The 25,396-nt window shown below is 34.2% G+C and overlaps 1 protein-coding gene across 6 annotated transcripts in view; it reads left to right on the top strand.

Annotated features, from left to right (window-relative positions):
• The window catches only part of CHM (CHM, Rab escort protein 1), a 198,287-nt gene that overhangs the window by 69,400 nt on the left and 103,491 nt on the right, over positions 1 to 25,396 (top strand). For all 6 annotated transcript variants that reach the window (XM_023531195.1, XM_011361161.2, XM_023531193.1 and 3 more), the window contains 4 exons: positions 11,744 to 12,131; positions 18,427 to 18,543; positions 19,064 to 19,184; positions 21,137 to 21,362. In XM_023531195.1, coding sequence (XP_023386963.1) covers positions 11,744 to 12,131; positions 18,427 to 18,543; positions 19,064 to 19,184; positions 21,137 to 21,362 — 852 coding nt within the window. The remainder of the gene's footprint in view (positions 1 to 11,743; positions 12,132 to 18,426; positions 18,544 to 19,063; positions 19,185 to 21,136; positions 21,363 to 25,396) is intronic.

The following is a 25,396-nucleotide window of genomic DNA, read 5'->3' as shown; positions in this document are numbered from 1 at the left end:
TGCTGACTTTAGGCTTCATTTGTTCTTCCTTTTCTACATTTTTTAGATGAAGTGTTAGGTTGTTTATCTGTGCTCATTATTGGTTTTTTGAGGTAGGCCTTTCCTCTTAGAGCACTTTTGCCATGTCTCAAAAGATATGATATATTGTACTATCATTATCATTCGTTTATGTATCTCTTGATTTCACTCTTTATTTCATCTCTGACCCAGTTATTCTTCAGTAGTATATGGTTTTATCTCCATGTATTTTATGGTTCTTCCCGCTTTCTTTTTACAGTTGACCTCTAGTTTCAAAGCATTATGATCAGAGAATATGGTTGGTATGATTTCATCCCTCTTATATTTATCGAAGCTATCTCTGTGTCCCAGTATGTGGTCAATCCTTGAGAATGTTGCGTGTGCACTAGAGAAGAATGTATAAGCAGCTGTTTTGGGATGAAAAGCTCTGTAAATGTCAATTATGTCCAGTTGGTCTAATGTGTCATTTAAGGATGTTATTTCCTTATTGATTTTCTGTTTGGATGATCTGTCTATATCCGACAGTGGGTATTTAGATCCCCTGCTACGATAGTGATTTGGTCTGTTTCTCCCTTAAGTTCTGTTAGTAATAGCTTTATATATTTCAGGGCTCCCTGATTGGGAACATAGATATTAATAAGTGTTATGTCTTCTTGGTGCATGATTCCCTTTATCATTATGAAATGTCCCTCAATATCTTTCTCTCCCTTTTTCATTTTGAAGTCTATTTCGTCTGATATTAGTACTGCTACACCCACTTTTCTCTGAATGCCATTTGCTTGAAATATCATTTTCCACCCTTTCACTTTGAGTCTGTATTTGTTTTTGCAGTTGAGATGTGTCTCCTGTGGGCAGCATATATTTTGTTTTGTTTTTTTTTTTTAATTTTATTTTAAGTAGTTTCAAGTATACAGTACATTGGTTAGACATTTATATAGTTATAAAATCCTCCCAATTGCTCCCTCCCTCCCCTGACCTTCCACCTATTCAACGTATTAATGGTAACTGCATTCCTTATGCCATGCTCCTCATCTACGTGACCATTCATCAGCTACTAATTTGTACTTCTTTAACCCTTCACCGCATTCTCCCATTCCCCAAATCCCTCACCACTCTGTATGTCACCAATTTGTGGGTCTCTTTTTGATTAGTTTGTTCTTTTTATTTCTTAGTTTCCACATATAAGTCAAATCATATAGTGTTAATCTTTGTCTGATTTAAATACCTTCTAGGTCCATCACAGCAATATTTTTTTCCATCCCCTTTCTTTTAGTCTGCATGTGTCTTTTAATCTGAACTGAGTGTCTCATAGGCACATGTAGGGGTCTTATTTTTCTTATCCATTTAGCCACTCTGTCGTTTGGTTGGGGAACTTAATTCTTATGCACTTGAGGTACTTTTTGATATTAATGTAGTTACTACCCTTTATTCCTGTTTTGGGTACATAGTTTTTTTTTTTGTTTTTTGTTTTTCTCTTAAAGAAGTCCCTCCAACATTTCCTGTAATACTGGCTTGGTGGTGATAAATTCCTTTAGTTTATTTTTGTCTGGGAAGCTCTTTATCTGTCCTTCAACTATAATCGATAGCTTTGCTGGAAAAAGTATCCTTGGTTGTAAATCCTTGGTATTCATTACGTCAAATATTTTGTGCTGAGCCCCTCTGTCCTGCATAGTTTCTTTTGAAAAACCAGCTGCCAGTCTTACGAGTGTTCCCTTGTAGATAGCAGTCTGCCTTTCTCTTGCTGCTTTTAAGATTCTTTCTTTACATTTAACCTTCGGCATTTAAATTATGATGTGTCTTGGTATGGGTATCTTTGGATCCTTGTTTTTTGAGATTCCATGAGCTTCCCTGGGTTTTATGTCACTTTCCTTCACCAGGTTAGGGAAATTTTTTATCATTATTTCTTCAAACAGCTGTTCAAAATCTGTTTTTCTTCAGGTACGCCGATCAGACAGATATTTTGACCCTTAATAGTGTCTCATATGCTTCTTTAAATTATTTTTTTCAGTCTTGACAGCTTATATCTTGCCATTCTTATTGAGTCTTTGGCTTTACCATTCTCTAGATTTGACATTTGATCCTTTTCTTAATTCACTTTGTTTATTCCTTTGTTTATTCTATTTAATATACTTATCATCTCAGGTAATATGTCTTTCATTTTAGACTGGTTCCCTTTTATAATTTCCATTTCCATTTTTATGTTTTTTTCCTCTTTGTTGAAGTTCTCACTGAATTTATATACACTTCCAAAAAGATCATTGAGCATCTTTATAACCAGTGTTTTGAACTCTGCATCTGTTAGATTACTTGACTCCATTATATCTGGATCTCTGCGCTGTTCTCTCACATGGTTTCTGCTTCTTTTTCTTCCCATTTTGCCTGCCTTTCTTTGTCTGTTTTTATGTAGTAAGCAAAGCTCATAAATCTCCTGGTCTTATTAGTGTGAATTTGTGAAGTAGGTGTCCAGTGGCACTGTCCTGAGAGGGCTTCAGCTGCAGGCCAATCTTAGCCCAAACCTCTACCCCTCCGGGGCTATCTGTTAAGATTCAGCAAACAATCCATAGATGCTGTGCTTATAGTTGCCTCAAAAGGCCACACCAGAAACCGAAGCCAGCTGCCTCCAGTGTCAGTCTAGAAGTGGCTCATTAAGGAGCACCTGACTCTCTGAGGATACACCTAGATATGGCTTGAGTGGGCCGCTAGTTGGAGGAGGCGGAGTTTCAGGGAATCCTCTGGGCTGAGTGACCTTTGTTACCCAGCTTGATGACGTCTCCACTATGGCATTGCTGAGTCCTTGTAATGGGAGTGAGGAGGGCTCAACAGGGAACGATAGATACCACTGGCACTCCTATACAGAGAGAGTCTTGCCTTGGTCCTCACTCCGACAATGTCTGCCTGTAAGTCCCTGGTGCCCCCTGTGCGCAGCCGAATTGGCACTGGTGCTCAGAGCAAGCAGGTCAGTCACTGGGAAAATCCACTCCCGGACGCGGCCCCTTTAAGAGGAGTCTGCTGCTGCTTTAAAAGGAGACTTTTGTGGGTTTTCCCTCTGGTCCTTCTTGTTTTATGTTATATATTTCAGTTATAAATCTTTGATGTGTGGTTACCATTACGAATATGTAAAGGAGATATATATATATGTATATATATGTATGTATAGATGCATGCATATATGTATGCACATATACATATATGCATGTATGTATAGATGCATACGTGTATCTATACATACATACACATACATGCATACATACACACACACACATACAGTCGTCCATTTTCTCCTATGCATGCCTTATCTCCATTCCCTTTGTGAATTTGGATCTTTGAAGTCTACCCTTTTCAGTCATCGTTGTCTCAATTTGTCCGTGTGTATTCTGAACGTTCATTACTATTTTGCTATAGCAAATTTCTTATTGTTTAAGCTTATAATGCCGTGTTCTTAGTGAGGTTTGTACTCTTCTGTTTCTATTTGCCTGCTAGTCGCCTTATTCCTAATTATGTATTTTTATTTTTTTGTCATTTTGTTTTAGGTGAACTGACCCCTTTCAGTATTTCCTGTAGTGCAGGTCTCATAGTAGAGAATTCTCTCAATTTTTGTATGTCTGGAAAGGTCATTCTCCCTTATATCTAAAAGAGAGCTTAGTGGGATACATTATTCTTGGCTGGTAGTTCCTTTCATTTATTAGTTTGAATATTTGATCTCACTTCTTTCTGGCTTGTAAGGTTTGTGCTGAGAAGTCCGAAGATAATCTAATGGGTTTTTCTTTATAGGTTACCCTATTTTTTTCCCCTGGCTACCCTGAGAATTCTTTCTTTGTCATTAATTTTTGATAATTTTAATACAATGTGTATTCAAGAAGGACTTTTTGGGTTGAGATAATTGGGTGTTCTGTTGACTTCTTGAATTCCAAGTTCCAGCTCATTCCTTAAATTTTTGAAATTCTTTCAACTATTTATCTGAAAATGCTTTCTAATCCCTGCTCCTTTTCCTCCCCTTTGAGCATGCCCACTACTCTTATGTTTCCTCTCCTGATGGTATCAACTACTTCTTGTATTTCTCTTACATTATTTTTCATTCTTCGGTTTCTCTCTTCCTCCTTCTGATTTATTTCTAGATTTCTGTCTTCGATATCACTGATCTTTTCCTCCTTTTGGTCGACTCTATTTCCCAAGCTTTCTATTTCATTTTTCAGCTCCTGCAGTGTGTCCTTTAACTCCAGAAGTTCTATTCTGCTCTTTTTGAGGGTTTCAATCTACTTCCTATAGAACTTATTCTGCTCATCTAGTCATCTTTTCTATTCCTGAAATTGTTGATATGATTCATTTCGGATCTCATTGAGGTTTTTTTAGAAGTACCATCCTGAATTCTCTGTCATTTAAGTCGCATATTTCTATGTCTGTAAGCATATTTTCTGGAGATTTTTCTCTTTCTTTCTGAGCTGCCTTGTCATCTTGATTGTTCATGGTGTTTAATGGAGTATTTCTCCACCTGGGCATTAATTAGAAGTGTATTCTGCTTTCTTTCCAGAAAGAAGATTTAGTATATAAACATCTCGCTAGTCTGTTGCAAAGAAGGCGTTTTTCTTCTGGTTTCCAGTAGGCGGCATCAAAGTCTCTTGGGTTCCTGCTTTATATAAAGCCTTAATAATGCCTTTTTTTCCTCTTCTAGATATTTAATCACACTCGCTACCCTCAGTCTCAATCCCTGTTAGTGTTAGCGAGAGTTTTGGTAGCGTTTGCTTAGATTCCTCTGGGGTTCCACAGTCTTCGGTCTTGGAGAGTATGGGAGGAAGTGCCCTCTGGGTTGAAGGATGGAGGCTGAGGCTCAGCCTTGGTTTTGGAACCGCGGCCGGTAAAAATCAACCGTTGTTTCTCTGACATCCCTGCTTCTCTGCTCTCTTCCTTAATGCCTGGGCACTGTCGCCAGCCACGTGGAACCACATCTGTCCCGGGCAGGACTGTTCAGGGAACTCACAGCACCTTCTCTCCTCCCCCTAGCTCCTGCTGCTAGTTGCAGCTTCTTTGTTACTCCTAGTCTACCACCTGACTCCTGGGGTTCAGACCTGTGTAGTTCCCACGTTCAGATGTTCTGGTATGCAGTTTGGTGTATTTTGTTGAGTTTTAGATGCTCAGCTTATTGTTGTTTCAAGGGGAGAGATATGAAGACTTCTCTCACTCTGTCATGTTTCTGAGCATTCGGTATTGTCTTTTTGATTTTGTTTGTCACATGTTCGTAATTAGTATCTAGAAACCCAAATGATTTTTATATGTTTTTCTTGTATTCTGAAATCTTGCTGAATTCACTTATTCTGGGAATTGTTTTGTAGATTCTTTGGTAATTTTTCATTGACAGTCATGCCTTCAGTAAAGAGAAAGTGTTTTATGTCTTCGTTTCCATTGACTTTTATTTTTATAGTCTATTTTTTATTGAGTGTCTTGTGTTTTTCTCTCCATAGCCATATACCGCAAGTTAATTGTGTTTTCTGCTTACCCTTAGGCTCATTTAATGAGCATTTTTTCAGAGAGGATGTTATCATCACTTCCTGAGGACTTCGTAATTATACAATAAGACTAAGAAATCTTTAAGGATCTCTCACTTGCTAATTATCTTTTTCTTGCACACTCTTCTCTCATGTGTAAATCAAATCTATAGTCTGACCAAATGACAAATTACCAGAAGTCCTAAACTTTAATGGTTATTCATGCCAAGAGTGTACTTCTGTATTTGCATCAAGCAAGTAGATAGAAGTCAGATTTCAATACTTGGTACACTACATGTATAGAATGTTGTTTTAAATATTTTGATACATTTCCAAAATATGTAAAAATAACTTTGTAATGATGTGAATGCTGAAATATTGCGACTTTTCTTCCCATTTTAGACCAGATGAGTTAGCTTATTTTTAAAGTTGATATTTGTTAGGCCAAAATCTATGATTTGAATCTCACATATGCTACTTGATACTTCATCAAGGAAGAATAAAGTATATATCTTTTGGTCATAAACAATATTATATCTATAACCAGTAGCCTCTTAATTTTTAATCTTTGGTTATTAGGAGAACAGGGCAAGGATGAAAGCAGATTAGTGCAAACCCATCACCCTTGCTTGGAAAATACCTCAAAGTACCTAGTAGGTCAGTAACACCATACTCTAAACGTATAGGATAGTACAGAATTTTTTGATCGTTGTTGACTTGACTTAGTTTAAAAAATAATTCTGGTGTTCAACCTAAAGTTTTTAGGGATCTTGTGAACATTAAATTTAGTACTTCGGTTGTTACAAAATTAAGCTAAATACTAAAATAGAAACTGTAGTGATTAGGCTATTATCAGAGCTTAGTGCCGGTATCACAAACTCTCTAAAGAACCATCCAGATTATTTTGTTATATTGGAGCTTGTTATCTTGAATGCTGCTTGAAATAAGTGTTTTAATTTCCAGTCTGGTCCAGAAATATGTTTGCTGTATATAAACTGTTTTTCATCAAAACAAAGTTTCTAATTATATAATCGATTTATAGAAGTGAAAAAAGGACTAGCATTTATTGGGTATTCGTGGTAACTTCCATAACCTGATGCTCTACATATTTTATTTCATTCAGTTTCGTTAGTCTATACTGCAGCCATGTACATTAGCTGTAGGTATATTTTACTTATGAATAATCTTATGAATAGTCATAGGGAGCCAGAGGTAGAAATGCCAGGATTTCATTCCATGTCTATCTAACTCAAAAACTGGTGCTGTTTCCATTGTATCATATTGTATTTCAGGCAGCAGATAAATAATACATATGTGCACATAAAGGGAGCTATTCCACCAAATGAATAAAGTATTTCCTTTGTGAAGACTGGCACCTAAAAATGTATTTACTTCTTAATTTACTAGAATACTGTTAAGTATTGTAAAGTAGTCATAGCTCTAATGGGGAATTAAAGGTTTTAACTCTCAGGGTTAGGAAGATAAAGAATGTATCCAGTATCCTTTAGTTGTCATGACTGTAGTCTATATGCCAAGAGATGTTTTTCTATTTTATATGGGGGGTAAAATCTGCTATTTCTAGTTTTAAATGGTCAACAGACTATGAAAAAGCACAATACATTATATTCACAGTTAAGTCACACAAACCCTAACGATTGTTAGGGAAAAAATATTGCCTGTTAATTGCATAATGCCATGTAGTTTCTTTAGTGTAATGAAATTTTATCTTTCTAAAATATTGACAAGAACATGCCTTTTCTGCCTTATTTTTTCTGCATAATATTGAACATTGTTTTCCCTTTTCTGGCATGATAATGTTAAATCAGGATGAAGACTTGCTTCTTAGATGTGCAGTTGAACCAACTCTAGTGGATTGATACCAAAATAAACATGTTATTATAATAGTAATCTAAAATTCTACTGTAATTTTTACAATTTAGAGGAAGCTATTGTTCAGTACTGTGTGCAGATAAATTTGCATTAGGCTGCAAGTGACACAGTGCTCAAGTAAAAGTGGTTTAAACAAGTAGATGGATAGGCAGGTGGGAGGGTAGGCATGTAAGTAGGTCAGTCGGTTGATTGGTCAGTCAGTCATTGCAGAATTTGTTAACTGAGCGTCTTAATCACATCAGAGCCCTGGGGTAGCTGCTTTGCACTTATCTTAGTCCTCTTTTCAGAGTTATAAGATGGTTGTCATGATTCCCAACAGATTTTCACACAAAAATTTCTAAACATGAAAGGAAGTGGGAGAGTTTTTTCCTAATATGCTTGTGCTTTTCTTCATTATTATTATCCTAAAGAGTTTTCACTGTGAGGCCCCTGCAGACTCTCCCTTGTTTCATTGGCCAAAACTAGATAACCTACTCACTCCAAAAGCAATCACTAGCAAAGGTTAGTAAAATTACCATAATTGGTTTCGATCAGCCATTATCTATCCCCTAGTTCTAGGCACTTTCTGCCAAATATTGGAACAAAATTGCAGCTCTCGTTGCAGGGAAGAAGGTAATGGTTTTTGAATAGGCAACCAACAGTACCTGCTGTACACCACCTTATGAAATTTTGTTCTTGGAGGAAGGTACCAAGAAGTAGATATTTCAGCTATATTCTACAGTATGTGTTAGCATTTTAAGTTGGTAACAAATAGGGAAATATATCTGCCAATATATTATATTGGCAGCAATTCAAAATTGATTACAGTGGTTTTTTTTATATTATTATTTTCTGGAGAAACAACTTAGGGAGATGTGATTTTTGTAACTCTTACGAGTAACCATGATTAACGTTTATTTGTGGGAATAAATAGCTGGGTAGCAGTGTAACACACACTGTGCTAATCAGAAATGAATGTTCTTACAACAAAGTGCATACATCAGAGTAAAAGAATACAATTTCTGCAACTAGCTGTACTGGGGGAAAAGGTACAAGTGGCTAAAAAATAAATAGTGAAAACCTATGCTGAATAAATTAACCAGCTGTTTGGCAATTTTTTATTTGACTCATCTAAAGGGATGACTGTTATAAGGCATTAATAAAGCACATTCACTTCAGGGTGTTCTTTCGTTGCTACCATTAATTGATAAGTAGTACTAGACAATATCAGAGTTTATTTATAACCCCTAAATCCTCAGGGTTATATATAAATTTTGGCAATCAGTAAAAAAAATGCATTGTACAAAATGTATTCAGCAGTTGTCATTAGGTAAAATTATCTCAAAAATAGTTGTACTATATTGTAAATAGCCTTTGAAATTCAAATTAGCAGTGTAAGTGACATTAAATTTCATTTGTAAAATCTATTTTAATATTAAACGTTTTTATAAGAACTAATGATGCAGATTTTCCCCTTTCTGTGTTAAAATCATAGTAGCATTTTATGACTCAAAGCTTCCTTTGGCAGTTTATAATCTGGTGACATTCATTTTCAATTGACAAGTGTGTTTTTAGGCTTCTCAAATACTTTAATAAAGTTGAGTTGTTATTATATTCTGAAGTTTGCTTCAAAAAGTTGAATTATCTTTTCTAATGAAATTTTCTGTACCAAAATATAAAGTTTTAAATTTGAAGAAAGATAAGTCCTTTTTGATGTACAGGATTTTGCTTACTGAGGAATTACATGAAATTTTGGGAGTTTTCTGGTGTCTTTATAGCTTCTAGGTGGGTATTAAATTCAAAGTTGGCAGAACTCCAAAAGTATCTTGGTTGTTTTTAATGAAAAGTAAGGACACTACTGTGTTTTTAGTGCAGATGTTTTCCATAGTGATATTGAGAACAGTAAAACTTAATAGCTTATGGATGTCGAACAAATCCACAAAGAATAATTTCTTACACTTCAACCTTTATTTAAGTATTTTGACTTTTATCTTCCAGATTGCCCAGCTCTGGTTAGTGTGTTTCATCCACTCTACAACGCTCCCTTTCTCAGAGTGCAGTAGAGAGCCACTGGCTAGATCCTTTGCTGTGCTCAATTTTCATGGTGTCATCATGGTCTGTAATAATAGAAGTTGCCATATTCTGTCTTATCTGTAAAGTTCAATTAATTATCCTATTAGTTTAATCTTTAGGAGTGGAACTTTGCCTGAAAGTTGTCATAGAACCCTCATGGAACATACTTTGGTTTATTGGCTTTCAAAATAAATGAAAGTGAATCACTCTTCATTTTTCATGTCGCTAATAGCAATGGGGCTGTTGTGTGGTTATGTGGCCAAAGAGCTTTCAGCATGTGCTCTCAGAAAACCTAGGTACACGTGTTTTGAGTTGCCTGTTAATAGTGGGAAATTTAACATTATCCTATATTTGGTTAATATCTTATGTTTGAGTAACCGCTTAGAGTTTATAAAATACTTTTCATATATGTTAGCTCATTTATCTTACAACAGCCTCATGAAAAGTGAGGCAGATGGAATAATCTTCATTTTATAGATGGGGATCTGAGAGATTGTGACTTGCCTAATATCTGCTAAGTAATACATGTAGGACTAGAACTTTCCCTACAATAGTTTCCTAGATACGAAAAATATTGTTGTAACATTAATGATATCAAGTCTTTTTTTCATGCATTTTATTTCTTAACATTTAAAATAAGTTATTCTTTCATTGTATTTTTTTAATTACAGTATTCTGTTAATTTTAATAAGGCACTTTTTCCCACCGCACTTAGACTTTTGAATTTACAATTTATTGATTTGTTTCCTGGCCTAAACTTTTGTGTTTTTTACAAGTTTGTTTCATATTTAAAGGATCGGGGGGGGGGGAATATATGTATATATGTATGTATATATGTACACACACATACATACATACTTGCATGTACAAACCATTCATCAAGTTTTATTAGATAGCATGGTTATAGAGCAGTGCTGTAGGTGTTGTGAGGAGCTCACAAGAAGAAATGTTAGGGTTTCTCTCAAGACAAGTATTGTTTAGAAGATAAAGTATATATTGAACAATAAAATGACTATTAAAAAGGAACAAATAAATAAGTGTAAGGTAAACTTCATGTGTGCATTATAGGGGCATGGAGTAATAGAATGATGAGTGTGGTTGGGTCAGGGAAGACTTCTTGGATGTGAAATTTAAATTTTTTCTTAGAGTGGGTAGATCGTTAAAGTATGTCATTGTTTGGGTTTGGAGGAATTGTGTTATTATGGGGACTGGAAAGAATAACCCAGAAGAAACAAATGGTATGGGCTAAAATACAGAGATTAGAGTTGATAAATTAGGAGTTAGAGATGTCATGTTGGAAAGTTTGAGAGATGAAACCAGAAGATAGTAGATAAAGAAGGTGATTTGGTTTAGAGACAGGAAGAAGATTTTATGGGGTAAGGTTTAAATTCAATATGAATACAAGCTACTGTTAGTTCTTGAGCAATCAATTAGTGGATGTTTACTTTCCAAAGCCCATCATGTACAAAGCAGTTTTGTTGTTGAGCAGTGTTGAGCACTAGGGCAACTCAATGCAATAGGTTCTTTGGAGGATAAAACATCATGGAGAAATACATTTATATTGGCTGACTGAATGGGAGCCTGTTTTATCAATCAAGGCAATAATGTACTGAGAATGTTAACTCTAGGAGTAAGTTACAGCAATAAAGACTATGGAAAAATTCTGTAGATACCACATTATGATAAGGCAACCTAAACTTTCATGACACTTTTTTTCTAGCTCTATCACACCACCAATAATAATCTTTGATTACTACCGTTGCTGAATATTTACTGTGTGCCAGGCATAGTACCAGATTTTTTGCATATGTTACCTCATTTAATCTTAAAAACAGCCTTGTGAGGTAGGTGGTATTGGCCACCTGTGTTATAGAGGGATAATAGCCCTATGTTATAGGTGGATAATTTAGGTCAGAGAGGATAAATAAGTTCACAAAGTTATTTAATCGTAAGGTCACGGTTTGAACCTTGATTTTTTTTTATTCTGAAGGCTATGTTCATAAGTGCTGTGTTGTTTCATTTCTAAAATACAGTTACTCTATCTGTCTTAAATTCTCACGTGACATGGCATGCTGAACCTTGAAATCTTTGTGTATTTTTCAAACCTCAAGTATGTTTCATATTGTATTGAAACCTTAACAGATAAATGTTTAATGTGTGGGTCTCAGAACACAAAACATGCAGTGAACTTGATAAGATAAATGGGGTAAAGAAATAAAAATTGCTATTAAAAATTAAAATATGAAAATGCAGCCAAGCACAATTATTAAAAATGTGGCACTATTATTTTAATTTCTCATTAGTCGGGATTTGCATGAAGATGTTGAGGAGGCTGGTGCACTGCAGAAAAATCACGCTTCTGTGACATCTGCGAACTCCACAGAAGCTGCAGATTCTGCCTGCCTGCCTACAGAAAATGAGTCATTAAGCACTGTGAGCTGTGAAATGCCCATAGAACAAACTCCAAGCAGTGATCCAGAGAGTGCCCTAGAAGTAAATGATGTTGAAGAGACAGGGGAAAAAGAAAACCATTGTGATGATAAAACTTGTGTGCCATCAATTTCAGAAGAGAAATCAAGTGAAAATGTGCCTACAGCAGAAGACATCACAGAACAACCAAAGAAAAATAGGATTACTTACTCACAAATTATTAAAGAAGGCAGGAGATTTAATATTGATTTAGTATCAAAGGTAAGTACCGATTTTGCCCATCTTATAGAACAGTATCAATTTCCAGTTGATTGAAAATCGCATCTGGCCCCGTAAACCCAATTTTCATAATTTTATTCTCTGAAGTGTAGAACATTAGTGTTATAAAGAGATAGTAGACAGAAATTTTTAATTCAGTTAAAATGAATATAGTTTAAAAACACATTAAAAATACTCATTACTATATCTCAAGGATACTTTTGTACTGGAGCACGAAGTCTACCCTAATATTCTTCTGTTGCATGGACATTTTGATTTCTATCAAGAGAAAAATTCTAACGATCTTAATTACAGATCCATATTATTTATATCCAATCTAGTAAATGAACTTTTTTTAGCCTTTATATGTAGTAATATTTTAACATATTTGTGATAATGAACATTCTGAATAAACCAATGTATTTTTTTACAAGATAATAATAATTACCTTTATTATAAAATTTCAGACTTATTCTTACATCTAGAAACTCATTCTGTGATGACAATTTTTTTTTCTGGCTTTATTGATATGTAATAGACAGTTAGTTGCTCGCATTTACATTGTACAATTCAATGAGTTTTTTTTTTCCATTATAGTTGGCATACAATAATATATTAGTTTCGGTTGTACAGCATAGTAATTAGAGATCCATATAACTCACAAAGTAATCACTCCACTAAATCTAATACTCCTCTTCCTCCCTACATATTACAACATGTTAACTACTTTCATTATACTACACTTCATATCTCCATGTCTATTTTGTAACTATCCATTTGTACTTCTTACTTTGCCCTTTTTCCCTGTTCCCGCAAACCCTCTCCCATTTAGTAGCCCTCAAAATATTCTCTGTATCTATGATTTTGTTTCCTTTTTTGTTGTTGTTTGTTTTGTTCTTTAAATTCCACATGTACATAAAATCATGTTATATTTGTCTTTCTCTATCTGACTTCATTCAGCACAACACCCTCTAGGTCCATCAAGGCAATATCTTTTAAAATCACCTTCCTTTTAGTCTGTGTCTTTTAACCTGAAGTGAGTCTCTCGTAGGCAGCATATGCAGGGGTCTTGTTTTTCTTATCCATTCAGCCACTCTATCTTTTGGTTGAAGCACTTAATTCTTTTCCATTTAAGGTACTTGTTGATAGATATGTAGTTATTACCATTCTTTATTCATGTTTTTGATACAAGACTTTTCTTCTTAATGAAAACCTTCCAACATTTCCTGTAATACTGGCTCGGTGTTCATGAATTCCTTTAGTTTATTTATGTCTGGGAAGCTCTTTATCTGTCCTTCCACTCTAAATGATAGCTTTGCTGGATAAAGTATTCTTGGTTGTAGATCCTGGGTTTTCATCATGTTGAATATTTTGTGCTAAGCCTTTCTGACCTGCATAGTTTTTTTTTTTTTTGAGGAATCAACTGCCAGTCTTATGGGTGCTCCCTTGTAGGTAACTCACTGCTTTTCTCTTGCTGCTTTTAAGGTTCTCTCTTTGTATTTAACTTTTGGCATTTTAATTATAATGTGTCTTGGTGTGGGACTCTTTGGGTTCATCGTTTTTGGGACTCAGAGCTTCCTGGGGATGTATGTCTGTTTCCTTCACTAGGTTAGGGAAGTTTTCCATCATTATTTCTTCAAATAGCTCTTCAACTTCTCGTTTTCCTTCAGGTACCCCTATGACCCAGATGTTTTTACATTTAATTTTGTCCCTTAGGCTCTTTAAATTATTATTATAGTTTTTGCTTGTTTTTTTCTTGCCATTTTGAATGAGTGTCCTTGGCTTCCCTATCCTCTGTATTGATGGTTTGATCTTCTTCTTTATCCATTCTGTTGATTCCCTCTAATATAATCTTCATCTCAGATAATGTGTTCTTCATTTCTGATTGATTTCCTTTTATAATTTTCATTTCTATTTTTATGGTTTTATCTCTTTGTAAAAGTTCTCGCTCAGTTCATCAACACTTTCCCTAAGTTCATTGAGCGTCCTTATAACCAGTGTTTTGAACTCTGCATCTTTTAGATTACTTGACTCCATTGTTCATTTTGTTCTGTTCTCTCATATGGTTTATGCTTCTTTGTCTTCCCATTTTGGCTGCCTTTCTGTGTCAATTTTCTATATATTAAGCAAAACTCCTAAGTCTCCTGGTCTTATTAGTGTGGCTTTGTGTAGTAGGTGTCCAGTGGCACAGTCTTGAGGTGTTCAGCCGCAGGCCAAGTTTAACCCCAGCCTGTGCCCCTCTGGGGCCACTTTTTAAGATTCAGCAAGCAATGCACAGATGCTGTGTTTATAGTTGCCTCAAGAGGCCACGCCAGAAACTGAGGCAAGCTGCCACCGTTGTGGGTCTTGGGTTGGCTCAGTAAGGAGCCCTGGACTCTCAGAGGATACAAATGAATGTGGCTTGTGGAGCCGTGAGTTGGGGAGGTGGAGTTTCAGGGAATCTTCTGGGCGTAGCAACCTCTATTATCCAGTTTGATGACGTCTCACCTATGGCGGTGCTCTGTCTGCACACTGGGAATGGGGAGGACTGAACAGAGGAACAATGAATACCATCAGCACTTCTGCCAGGGAGAAAGCCTCGCCTTTGGCTCTCTCTCTGACAACTCAGTGTCCTCCTTTAAGTCCCTGGTGCCCCCCATGTGGCTGACCCAGCGCTAGTTCTCAGAGTGAGCAAATCTGTCTCTGCGAAAGTCCAGTTGTGGACATGGCCCCTTTAAGAGGCGTCTTCAGCTGCCAGCGCAGCAGCTTCTGTCCCACTCAGCCACAAGGTACCAGACAGCTTCGTGTCTTTGCCCCCTCTTACCTTCTACCACTGCAGATTGATTAATTATTTCTCTCCCTAGTTATAGTGCTTCTGTTCATCTACATCCCAGGTGACTTTACTTGCCGTTTGCTCTGTGTTTCTGTCCCATCTTTGATGTGGTCACAAGAGGGATGACAAAGCCTCTATCATCTATGCAATATTTAGGAGCCTCGAACCACTGAATTTTTGAAAATTATCTATTCAGATGTTAGGGCTTCAGAGGATAATTTAATAGTAGTGGTGGCAGGAAGCTGGGTAGAATGCTATTGCTTTTGGTTATGTTTCCATCTTTAGCTCTGACGATAGGTCAGTGTGACTTCAGAGGTCCCTATGTCTTAGGAGGGTATAGTGTTGCATTGGATTTATAGGAGGCAAAGCTAATGTAGTGCAAATGAATATGAAAGCAGTAAGAAAAAGGATAATGGCCTTAAAGAGTTGAGATATAGGGCTGGGTGAAAGTGTAAAGAAACAGAGACCAAGTCCCATAAGTTGAGGGCAAACAAATGAAAAATTGAAAAAAAAGTAGAAAAAGGTAATGAATATCGTAACATTAGACTGCTCTCAAAACTAGGCTTTTCAATTTAATGTGTTCTCTTCAAGTTCCAAGTTATAAAGAGAGGAACTAATTGCTTATTCCTCACATTTTGCTCATACAACTTCATATACTCATATTGCTGCTCTCTTTGAACTTGATGCCTGAAAATATGAATATTTTTTACTACCCATTGTTTCTTTCTCTCGCATAGTTCTCTGCAATTCTGTCCTCGTCTGAGTGGGCTAGTGCCCTGGTCCTACTTCATATTTCTGCATTATCTATTGCAATTTCTCCATCTTTTTTTCCATGTTACCTTGGCTGTTGATTTCTGGGTGGAAGTTTAATTATAGCTTATTGATAGTCTTCCTGTTTTCATGAGCAGGAAATAAGTTTAGAAATAAATCCCCAGATGTCAAGTAACAAATAGGTTTTGCTCTGAAAATTTCATTTTGAATTAATTACTTGGAATTTGGTCTGCCTAACAAATAAACAGTGATGTAAATTATAGTTAAGAATCAAGGCTAGTTCATAAAAGTCTCTGACCCAAAGGGTAACTGAAATACAGTATAAATCTTGTAAAGGAAAGTGGTAGAAGAAGAGGTTACTTTTTCAGTTTTTGAAATTAGTGTAAGAAACGTGTAAGAAAGTGAATGGTTGTAGAGGAGGAGATAGTCTACTTAGATGCCAAGACATTTGAGGAGATCTGAAGGAGATTTCCAGATTTTTTTTTTGCGAATTCAAATGGTTAGTAATAGTGGTTCTCTTAAGTTAAATTAAAAACAAACATGTCTAGAGGGGTCAAGGCATTTGCAGTTTCTTCTACATAGTTTTCAGAGATTCATACATTTAAGAAATAACCAATAATAATTTACTGTACTCATCCCACAAAAGCAGAAATAGCTAAAGAATGTATAAGCATAGCAATCCAAGGGGCTTATTATCATTTTTTTAGTGTTAGTCACTTAATGAACATTTATTGAATACGTACTCTTTGGAAAACATTGTATTCCATGATATTGGTGCAATATCCTTGGAAATTCCATCTGTTCTATTAATTGAAGTTATTACATCTAAGTTTAGGATGATTGTCAAATACCTATCACAAGCCTTACCTTTTTCCTAAAGTTCAGTTTGATATCTCCAAACTACTTGACATTTCTTTGTGCATTCTATCTCAAAGTCATCATGTACTGTGGTGCTTTATAGTTTACAAAACATATCCATGTATACTGCCTTTAAAAAGATAATCTTATAGCTCAGAGTAGGTTAGTTAAATAAAATACTTTATAGCATTATGTTGCTTAGCCTAATAGAGAAAATAATCAAAGATGAAGTTTTTATAATTAAAACTCATTTCTAAGATAGTCTATACCCTTAGTAAGTATGGAACCAAAATTGTCAATTATCGAATCTAGTTCCCATTATTTTAATCATATTGAGGTATTTTTTAGCCTCTTAGCACTGTGAAATTGCTGTGGCATGTCACTTAGAGAGTGGCGAAAAAGAGGCTTAGGTTTAAATATGGTACATATTCATTTTTTCTAAGCTTCAGACAAAAGTTTATAGTTTTAATTGAAATATGTTTTCACTCGGGTGATACATGTGTTATTTTTTAAGCTGGCAGTAAATTTTAAGCTTTATTAAGTCTTATTAAGTGTAAATACATTTTATGTTTGATATATTAATATTTTTGAAATTATTATGACCACTGAGGGATCATTGAATCTCAAGTATTTCTGTTTTTAAACAAATGAGGAATAAGAAGTATCTGTTTTTTTTATTATGATAAAATTAAGATTCAGCAATATATTCTTAAAAACATGGGCTATATTAGTTGTATATTAGGCTGAAAGTAATGAAGTAAAATGCCATAATGTGATCAGTGTAATCGTTTTAGTTTCCAAAAAAGCAATATCAGTTTTATTTGTTTTGCATAATGCTAGACTAATATAATAGTTTGTAAAAATCCACCCAACTGATAACTCATTTGCAGAAAGTCTTCATGGACCTTGTGGATCTTCAGACTAATGCTTTATTTAGACTGATTTTTTTGAAATTTGCATTTTCTTTGAAGTAAAGCTGATTTTTAAATTTTCTTCCCCCCCATTGTTACAGATGTAACATTTACATTTTTAACATTTATTGAGTTATAGTCACTTAAAGGTATCTCAATATAGAAAATAGCCAAATCTGTTGCATGTAACTATATGTTTAAATTTAAAACATGCTAAATAATACTATTGAAATTGCTTTTGTCTCGTTGTTATTTGTCGTGAGAGATGTTGAAAGGTTAAATCAATCTCCTACATGCATGCTGGCAATAACCATCATCCTCACTTCTTGAGAAAGATGTGTTTCAGATAAATGTAGACTGCTAGGATTACAGAGGGACCTTATAATTTTACTCTCTTAGTAGAAATGTATAACCAGTCTTTTTCTTTTTATGGTTGGTAAGGAGGTCTAGTGGGCTGGTTTCTTGTTAATAACCACCTGGTCTTGTATAAGGCTACAGTTCTTTACCGAAAACCCTTGGGACCTGGTGTGTTCTGTTATTTAGGTTAAAAAATATATAAGAAAATAACACAGTACACATGGTTATATGCTATATATGATATAACATTCTTAGGGTCTGAGAAGGCACTGTAATTAAACATTAATATTTTTGTAGGCAGATGTATGAATATTCACATTAAGTGGGAAAAAAACAAAAGAGCTTTTATATCAGTTTAGATCAGGTTTTGTTGCCAAATCAGCTATGAAATAACAGGTTTTTGGATTTTGATTTTCAGATAATTGTGAGTCTATAATAAATTACAAGATGTATTATACTATTAATAGATATAATGCTTTTTTACAAATAGTTCAAAATATAACCAAATTATACATCTTCATTTAGTGTTTATCAATTTTTCCACTATTTCGCCTTTTATTTCATCCTCTAAAATATTTTCTTTTTACAGCTGCTGTATTCTCGAGGATTGCTAATTGATCTTCTAATCAAATCTAATGTTAGTCGATATGCAGAGTTCAAAAATATTACCAGGATTCTTGCATTTCGAGAAGGAAGAGTGGAACAGGTACTATGCTTATCAAATATCGTAACTGGGTATGAGCTTAAATTATTATGGTTTTTTTGAAAAGATAAGCAAATAAGATTGTGATTTTTCTGGTAAAGCAGAAAATTCCAATCCTGCATGGCGATTTACAAATGTAAATAGTGAGAGAATGCTCAATTAAAAAGTCTAGTGTTAATTTTCTCATGAGTTATTCTGCAACTTGATGTTGGGGTTAAGAAAGTGTTAATTTCAGGCAGCATTGCTAGATTTGAGCTGTCATTTATTCCCAATTAGAGATGACATGGCATTGGCCTTTTAATGGCATAAGGAGCCACTTGGCAGAATTAAGTAAGAGAGCTTACAAGTTAATTAGCTCTGAAGTCAACAGAGATGCTGTTAGAACTGATGGAAGGTAACATGAAGCAGCCTAACTAGAATGGAAATAATAATCTTAATAATACTTAAAGGGGGGAAAAAAGTAATTTGGAATACTTGTTTATCACTAGGAAGCAGTTTCTGAACTTAAAATCGTATGTTTCAGGTTCCTTGTTCCAGAGCGGATGTCTTTAATAGCAAACAACTTACTATGGTAGAAAAGCGAATGCTAATGAAGTTTCTTACCTTTTGTATGGAGTATGAGGAACATCCTGACGAATATAAAGGTATTGTTTTTCATGTGATGTACTTTCCAGTTATTTGAGCTTTCTTAGTATTTTAATACGCTTGCTCTGTTGTAGTAAGCAACTCATTACTCTTAAAATATATTCTTACTCTGAACTATCCAATAAGGTAGCCATTAATAACATGTAACTAAACTTAAGCTAATTAAAATTAAATAAAATTTAAAATCAGTTTCTCAGTTGCACTAGCCACATTTCAAGTGGCTAGTAGCTATTGTGGCTACAGTGCAGCTTTAGAACATTTTTATCATAGTAGAAATGCTGTGCTAGATTTTAATTTTTATTCTTGTTAATTAAATACTGCTGTCAACTGGTTCTAGATGGTACATAGTCCCCTCTTTTTCACTGGGGATACGTTTTAAGACCCCCAGTAGATGCCTGAAACTGCTGCTGATAGTTCCAAACCCTATACACGTTTTTTTTTCTATACGTATATACACTTTACAGCTTCTCTTTGGCCTATTCACATTGCCAGCATCACTATTCTTGTGCTTTGAGGCCATGATTAAGTATAGTAAGGGTTACTTACAGGGTTACAAGCACTGTGATGCTACTATGACAGTTGATCTGATAACTGAGATGGCTACTAAGTGACTAACAGGTAGGGAGTGTATACAGTGTGACTATGTTGGACAAAGGGATGAATCATGTCCAGGGTAGGTCAGAGTGGGACAGCACAAGATTTCATCAGGTTACTCAGAACCGTGTGCAATTTAAAACTTATGAATTATTTATTTCTGGAATTTTTCATTTAATAGGTTTTGACTGTGGGTAACTGAAACCATGGAAAGTGGAACAATGGATATGGGGAGGGGGAGCTGCTGTATTCTTTTTTCATTGTTCTATTAATTTTTTCATCAGTAATAAAACTACATTTTTCTTTTCATTTTTCTAGGATTACTTTTGTTTGAAATATTGAGTTATTTATTTTGGTTGATTAAAAAGGAGGCAAGATGATATGGAGGAAACCACTGGATTAGGAGAATACACGGTTTCTAGTCTTGGCTTCGACCCATCTCATTGAGTGATCTGGGGCCAGTTAATTCACAATTTGTTGAAAATTGAATACACCATTTTAGTATCAGAGCTTTACACTTTAAATGCATTGGGCAGAAAAGTTATATAAAATAGGAATATACTATTGACAATTCATTTATAAAGTTACAGTGAGAAATACAGCAGTATTTTTTTAACTAAATATAATATCAAAAGTCTAGCTTTTTCTCTTAAAGTTTCAAGTCCATTATATACTGCCAGGCTGTTCTCCACAGTGATATAAACTTATATTTCTTCATGAAATTTTTCTAAATTTTGTTTGTATAATTTCTATAAAAATTTTGTCTTTTGCCATGGAACTGTATTTCTTACCACTAACAGTCCAGTTACATTTTTTCTGTTCTTAAAGAAGTAGTTTTTAGGGGTCCCTTTTTGTTGTGTGGTGTGATTATAAAGCAATAAGACTGATTCCACTAGATGGAAAAATTAGTTTCATTAGTTTTTAACCATAGTCCATTGTTCCTAGTTTTAGTAAGAAACATACATTTTTAAAAAATCAAGTATTACTCTGTTTTCACCAAAAATTGCCATTTGTCATCTATTTTATATTTCGGAATACAATTATTGGCATTATTCTGCAGTTTTAAAGATAGTTAATGAATTATTTAGTGCTTTTCTTCTTTTTAAATCTGTAAAATACTAAACAAATGTTTATAATTTAAAGCTTAAAAATTGTGCTGTCAATCCAATTAGGAGAGTGAGATTTCTAGTTTTTTTCCCTGCTGAAATCAGTGGTCTCTATCCAAAATGTAATAGTGTCACCACCCATGTCCTTTGCCTAGTGTTTTAAACATACTTGATTTCATTTTTGTGCAGTGGTTTTAAATTGAAATTTAGTTCTGATTTTAATTGATGAATTTTCATCTTTCTTTTCATAGCTTACGAGGAGATTACATTTTCTGAATATTTAAAAACTCAAAAATTAACCCCCAACCTCCAATATTTTGTCCTGCATTCAATTGCAATGATATCAGAGAGAGCCAGCAGTACCATAGATGGTCTCAAAGCTACCAAAAACTTTCTTTGCTGTCTTGGGCGGTATGGCAACACTCCATTTTTGTTTCCTTTATATGGCCAAGGAGAACTCCCTCAGTGTTTCTGCAGGTAAGACTGCCATTGGTTATCTTGTTTTTTGATAAGGTGCTACTTGAATAAGAGGTGAAAATTGGAAAGATAAAAATGAGATTTACTCAATATTTAGTATATGCAAAACATATACTTTGTTGTTCTACTCTTCTATAATCTATCTGCCTGCCTTCCTCCCTCTCTACCTAAATAATATGTTCAGTTTGGCCTATTTTTGAGCTTTAAAAATAGAATCATACTGTAAATTCTTTTTCCATTCAATATTATTTTTCAAAGTATCATCCTTGTGTATAATTATAGGTAATTTATTTTCATTGCTGTATATTGTGAATTGAATATTGCGAATATACCACAATTTATTTTTCCATTTTTTTGTTGATGGACACCAGCTATCTCCAGTTCTTTTGCTTTTATTAACATCCTCGTGTGTGTTTTAAGATTTATATATTCAAGTGTTTCTCTAGGATATGTATCTAGGAGTGGAATTCCCAAGTTATAGGATATAGAAATAAATGTTCATACAAGATAGTGTCCAGATATTTCTCCAGAGAATTGTGTCAATTTACATTCCCTTAGCAATATGTCAGAATTTCCATAGCTTTACATCTTTGCCAACACTTGGTATTATCAGACTTTCTAGTTTTTGTTAATCTAATTCACATAAAATATCACATTGTATTTTCATTTTGCATTTCCCAGATTACTTATGAGGTAGGTCATCTTTTCATATGGTTTTTGGCTATTCATATTTTCTCTTTTGGGAACTGCTTTTTCATGTCTTTTTCCCAATTATCTATTGGGTTGTTGTCTTTTTCTTATTGATTTGTAGGAGTTTTTAAATATTCTGTTATATGTGTTGTATATATCTTGCCTTACAGTATTTATGATACATGGAACTCATTAAGACTAATGTAGTCAAATATAGCAATATTTTCTTGTATACTTAGCACTTTTGCAGGTAATAACAGCATGATAGTTAAGAACCTGAACTATAGACAGACTGCCTAGATTTAAACCCCAGCTCCTCCATTTATTAGCCGTGTAACTGTGGGCAAGTTTCACAATCTCTTACATTTTTAATGATTCAGTTTTGTTTCTTTTTGGTTTTATTTTTTAATTCTATTACAGCTTTCTGTCCTCATTCATTAATTTCTGCTCTTTATTATCTCCTTTACTTCCTTTAGGTTTTATCTAGCTCATCCCTCCGGTGCCCTTGCCTTTTTTTAGGCTGAAACCCAATGAGTTAAAAATAATCATTTTTTTATTTTCTAATATGTTTTTAATATGATAAAGGTCTTCTAACTGTTTTGAATCTTACACAGTTATTAAATATTATTTTCATTATCTTTTAGTCATAACTGTCTTAATTTCCATTATGATTTTTCATTGACCTACGAGTTATTATAGGTGTTTTAAAAGAGCTAATTTAGTTGATTCTTCTGCTCTTATCATCTAATTTTATTGTGTTGTGTCTAGAAAATATGTTTTTATGGTACTAATTCTTTGAACATACTAATTCTTATGACTTAGTATGTCATCAATTTTTGTAATTTTTTCATGTGTGCTAGAAATGAATGTTTATCTAGTTGTTGGATGCAGGGTTCTATAATGGTTTTGAAATCTAATGTGTTAAGCTTCAAGTTGTAATTTTTAAACTTTATTGTTTTGTCTTTTTAAATTTTATTTATTTATTTATTTATTTGTTTGTTTGTTTATTTATTTATTTATTTTGGTGCCAAAACCTGGGATTGTCAAACTTTATTTTTACTGAGGTTTTTTTCCTTTGAGCTGTCAATACTAGAGTAACGTGTTTTGAAATTTCATTGTGATGTTTGGTTTGTCAGTTTCTCTTTATAATTCTATCAGTTTTTACCTTACATTTATTTTGAGGCAATTTATTCAGGTAATACAGATTCATAATTGTTTAATCTTCCTGATGTATTTAATATTTTATATTATCTGATCACTTTCTTCATCCCTAACAATGAATTTTTATCTTAAAGTCTACTTTGTCTAATATTTAATAGCTACTCCAGCTTTTTAGTATTTGTTATATCTTTCTCTATCCCTGTACTTTAATAACATGAAACATTTTACAAAATGTATTATAAGTTAGTTTCAGGTACACAGTACATTGGTTAGGCATTTACATAGTTTATGAAGTGATCCCTCTGATTACTCTAGCACCCATCTAACTCTACATGTAGCCATTACAATACTATGGAGTATATTCCCTATCCTGTACTCCACGTTCCCATCACTTTTTTGAGACTACTTATTTGTACTTCATGCATTCACCTTTTTTCCCAATCCCCAAACCCTTTCTCTTCTGGCAGTCACCAGATTGTCCTCTGTATCCTTGAGTCTGTTTTTGTTTAGTTTGTTCTTTAGATTCCACATATAAGTGAAAAAATCATGGTGTTTATCTTTCTCTGTCTGACTTATTTCACTCAGCATAATAGCCACTAGGTCCATTTATATTGTTACAAATGGTAGGAGTTCCATTTGTTTTTATGGCTGAGTAATATTCTCTGTATATATTAACCATAATTTCTTTATCCAATCGTCTATCGATAGGCATTTAGGTTGCTTCCATATCTTGGCTATTGTAAATTCTGCTGCCATGAACATAAGGGTGCATAGATCTTTATGAATTATTGTTTTTGTTTTCTTTGGATAAATACCCAGAAGTGCAATTGCCGGGTCAAAAGATATATCATTTTTTAATTTTTGAGAAACCTCCAGACTGTTTTCCTTAGTGGCTGTACCAATTTGCAGTCCCACCAACAGTGTATGATGGTTCCCTGTTCTCCATATCCTCGCCAACACTTGTTATTTGTTGATTTATTGATGATGGCCATTCTGACAGGTGTCAGGTGATATATCTCATTATGGTTTTAATTTACATTTCTCTGATGATTAGTGATTTTGAGCATCTTTTCATATGTCTATTGGCCATCTGTATTTCCTCTTTGGAGAAATACCTATTCAGGTTCTCTGCACATTTTTTAATTGGATTGTTTGGTTTTTGTTGTTGTTGAGTTGTATGAGTTCTTTATATATTTTGGATATTAACCCCTTATCACATGTATTATTAGCAAATATCTTCTCCCATTCAGTCAGTTTTCTTTTTGTTTTGTTGATGGCTGCCTTTGCTGTGTAAAAACTTTTTAGTTTGATGTGGTCCCATTTGTTCATGTTTTTCTTTTGTTTCTCTTGCCCAAGGACATAGATCAGAAAAAAAAAAAATGACTAATAGCACTATCAGAGAGTGTACTGCGTATGTTTTCTTCTAGAAGTTTTACAGTTTCGGGTCTTAAATTTAAGTCTTTAGTCTATTTTGAGTTTATTCTTGTATATGGTGTAAGAAGGTGGTCCAGTTTTCCCAACACCATTTATTGAAGATACCATCTTTACTCCATTGTATATTCTTGCCTCCTTTGTAATAGGTACAATGACCATATAGATGTGAATTTATTTCTGAGGTCTATTCTGTTCCATTGATCTATGCATCTGTTTTTATGCCAGTACATGCTGTTTTGATTACTGTAGCCTTGTAGTATAGTATGATATTAGATAGTGTGATATCTCCTACTTTCTTCTTCTTTTTCAAGATTGCCATGGCTATTCAGGATCTTTTATGGTTCCATACAAATTTTACAATTATTTGTTCTAGTTCTCTGAAAAATGTCATTGGTATTTTGATAGGGATTGCATTGAATCTATAGATTGCTTTGGGTAGTATGGCCTTTTTAATGATGTTGATTTTTCCTATCCATGAGTACGGCATATGCTTCCATTTATTTGTATCTTCTTCAATTTCTTTTTACAGGGACTTATTTTCTGAGAACAGGTCTTTTACTTCCTTGGTTAATTTAATTCCTAGGTATTTTATTGTTTTTGATGCAGTCGTACATGGATTATTTTCTTAATTTCACTGATAGTTTACATTCATGTATAAAAATGCAACTGACTTCTGAATATTACTTTTGTATCCTGCTACTTTACTGAATTCATTTATTAGTTCTAAAAGTGTTTTGGTGGAATCTTTA

Source organism: Pteropus vampyrus, unplaced genomic scaffold (assembly GCF_000151845.1).
Source record: "Pteropus vampyrus isolate Shadow unplaced genomic scaffold, Pvam_2.0 Scaffold63, whole genome shotgun sequence".
NCBI lineage: Eukaryota > Metazoa > Chordata > Mammalia > Chiroptera > Pteropodidae > Pteropus > Pteropus vampyrus.
Note: the sequence above shows the minus strand (reverse complement) of the source record. Positions and strands in the feature narration are given on the sequence as shown.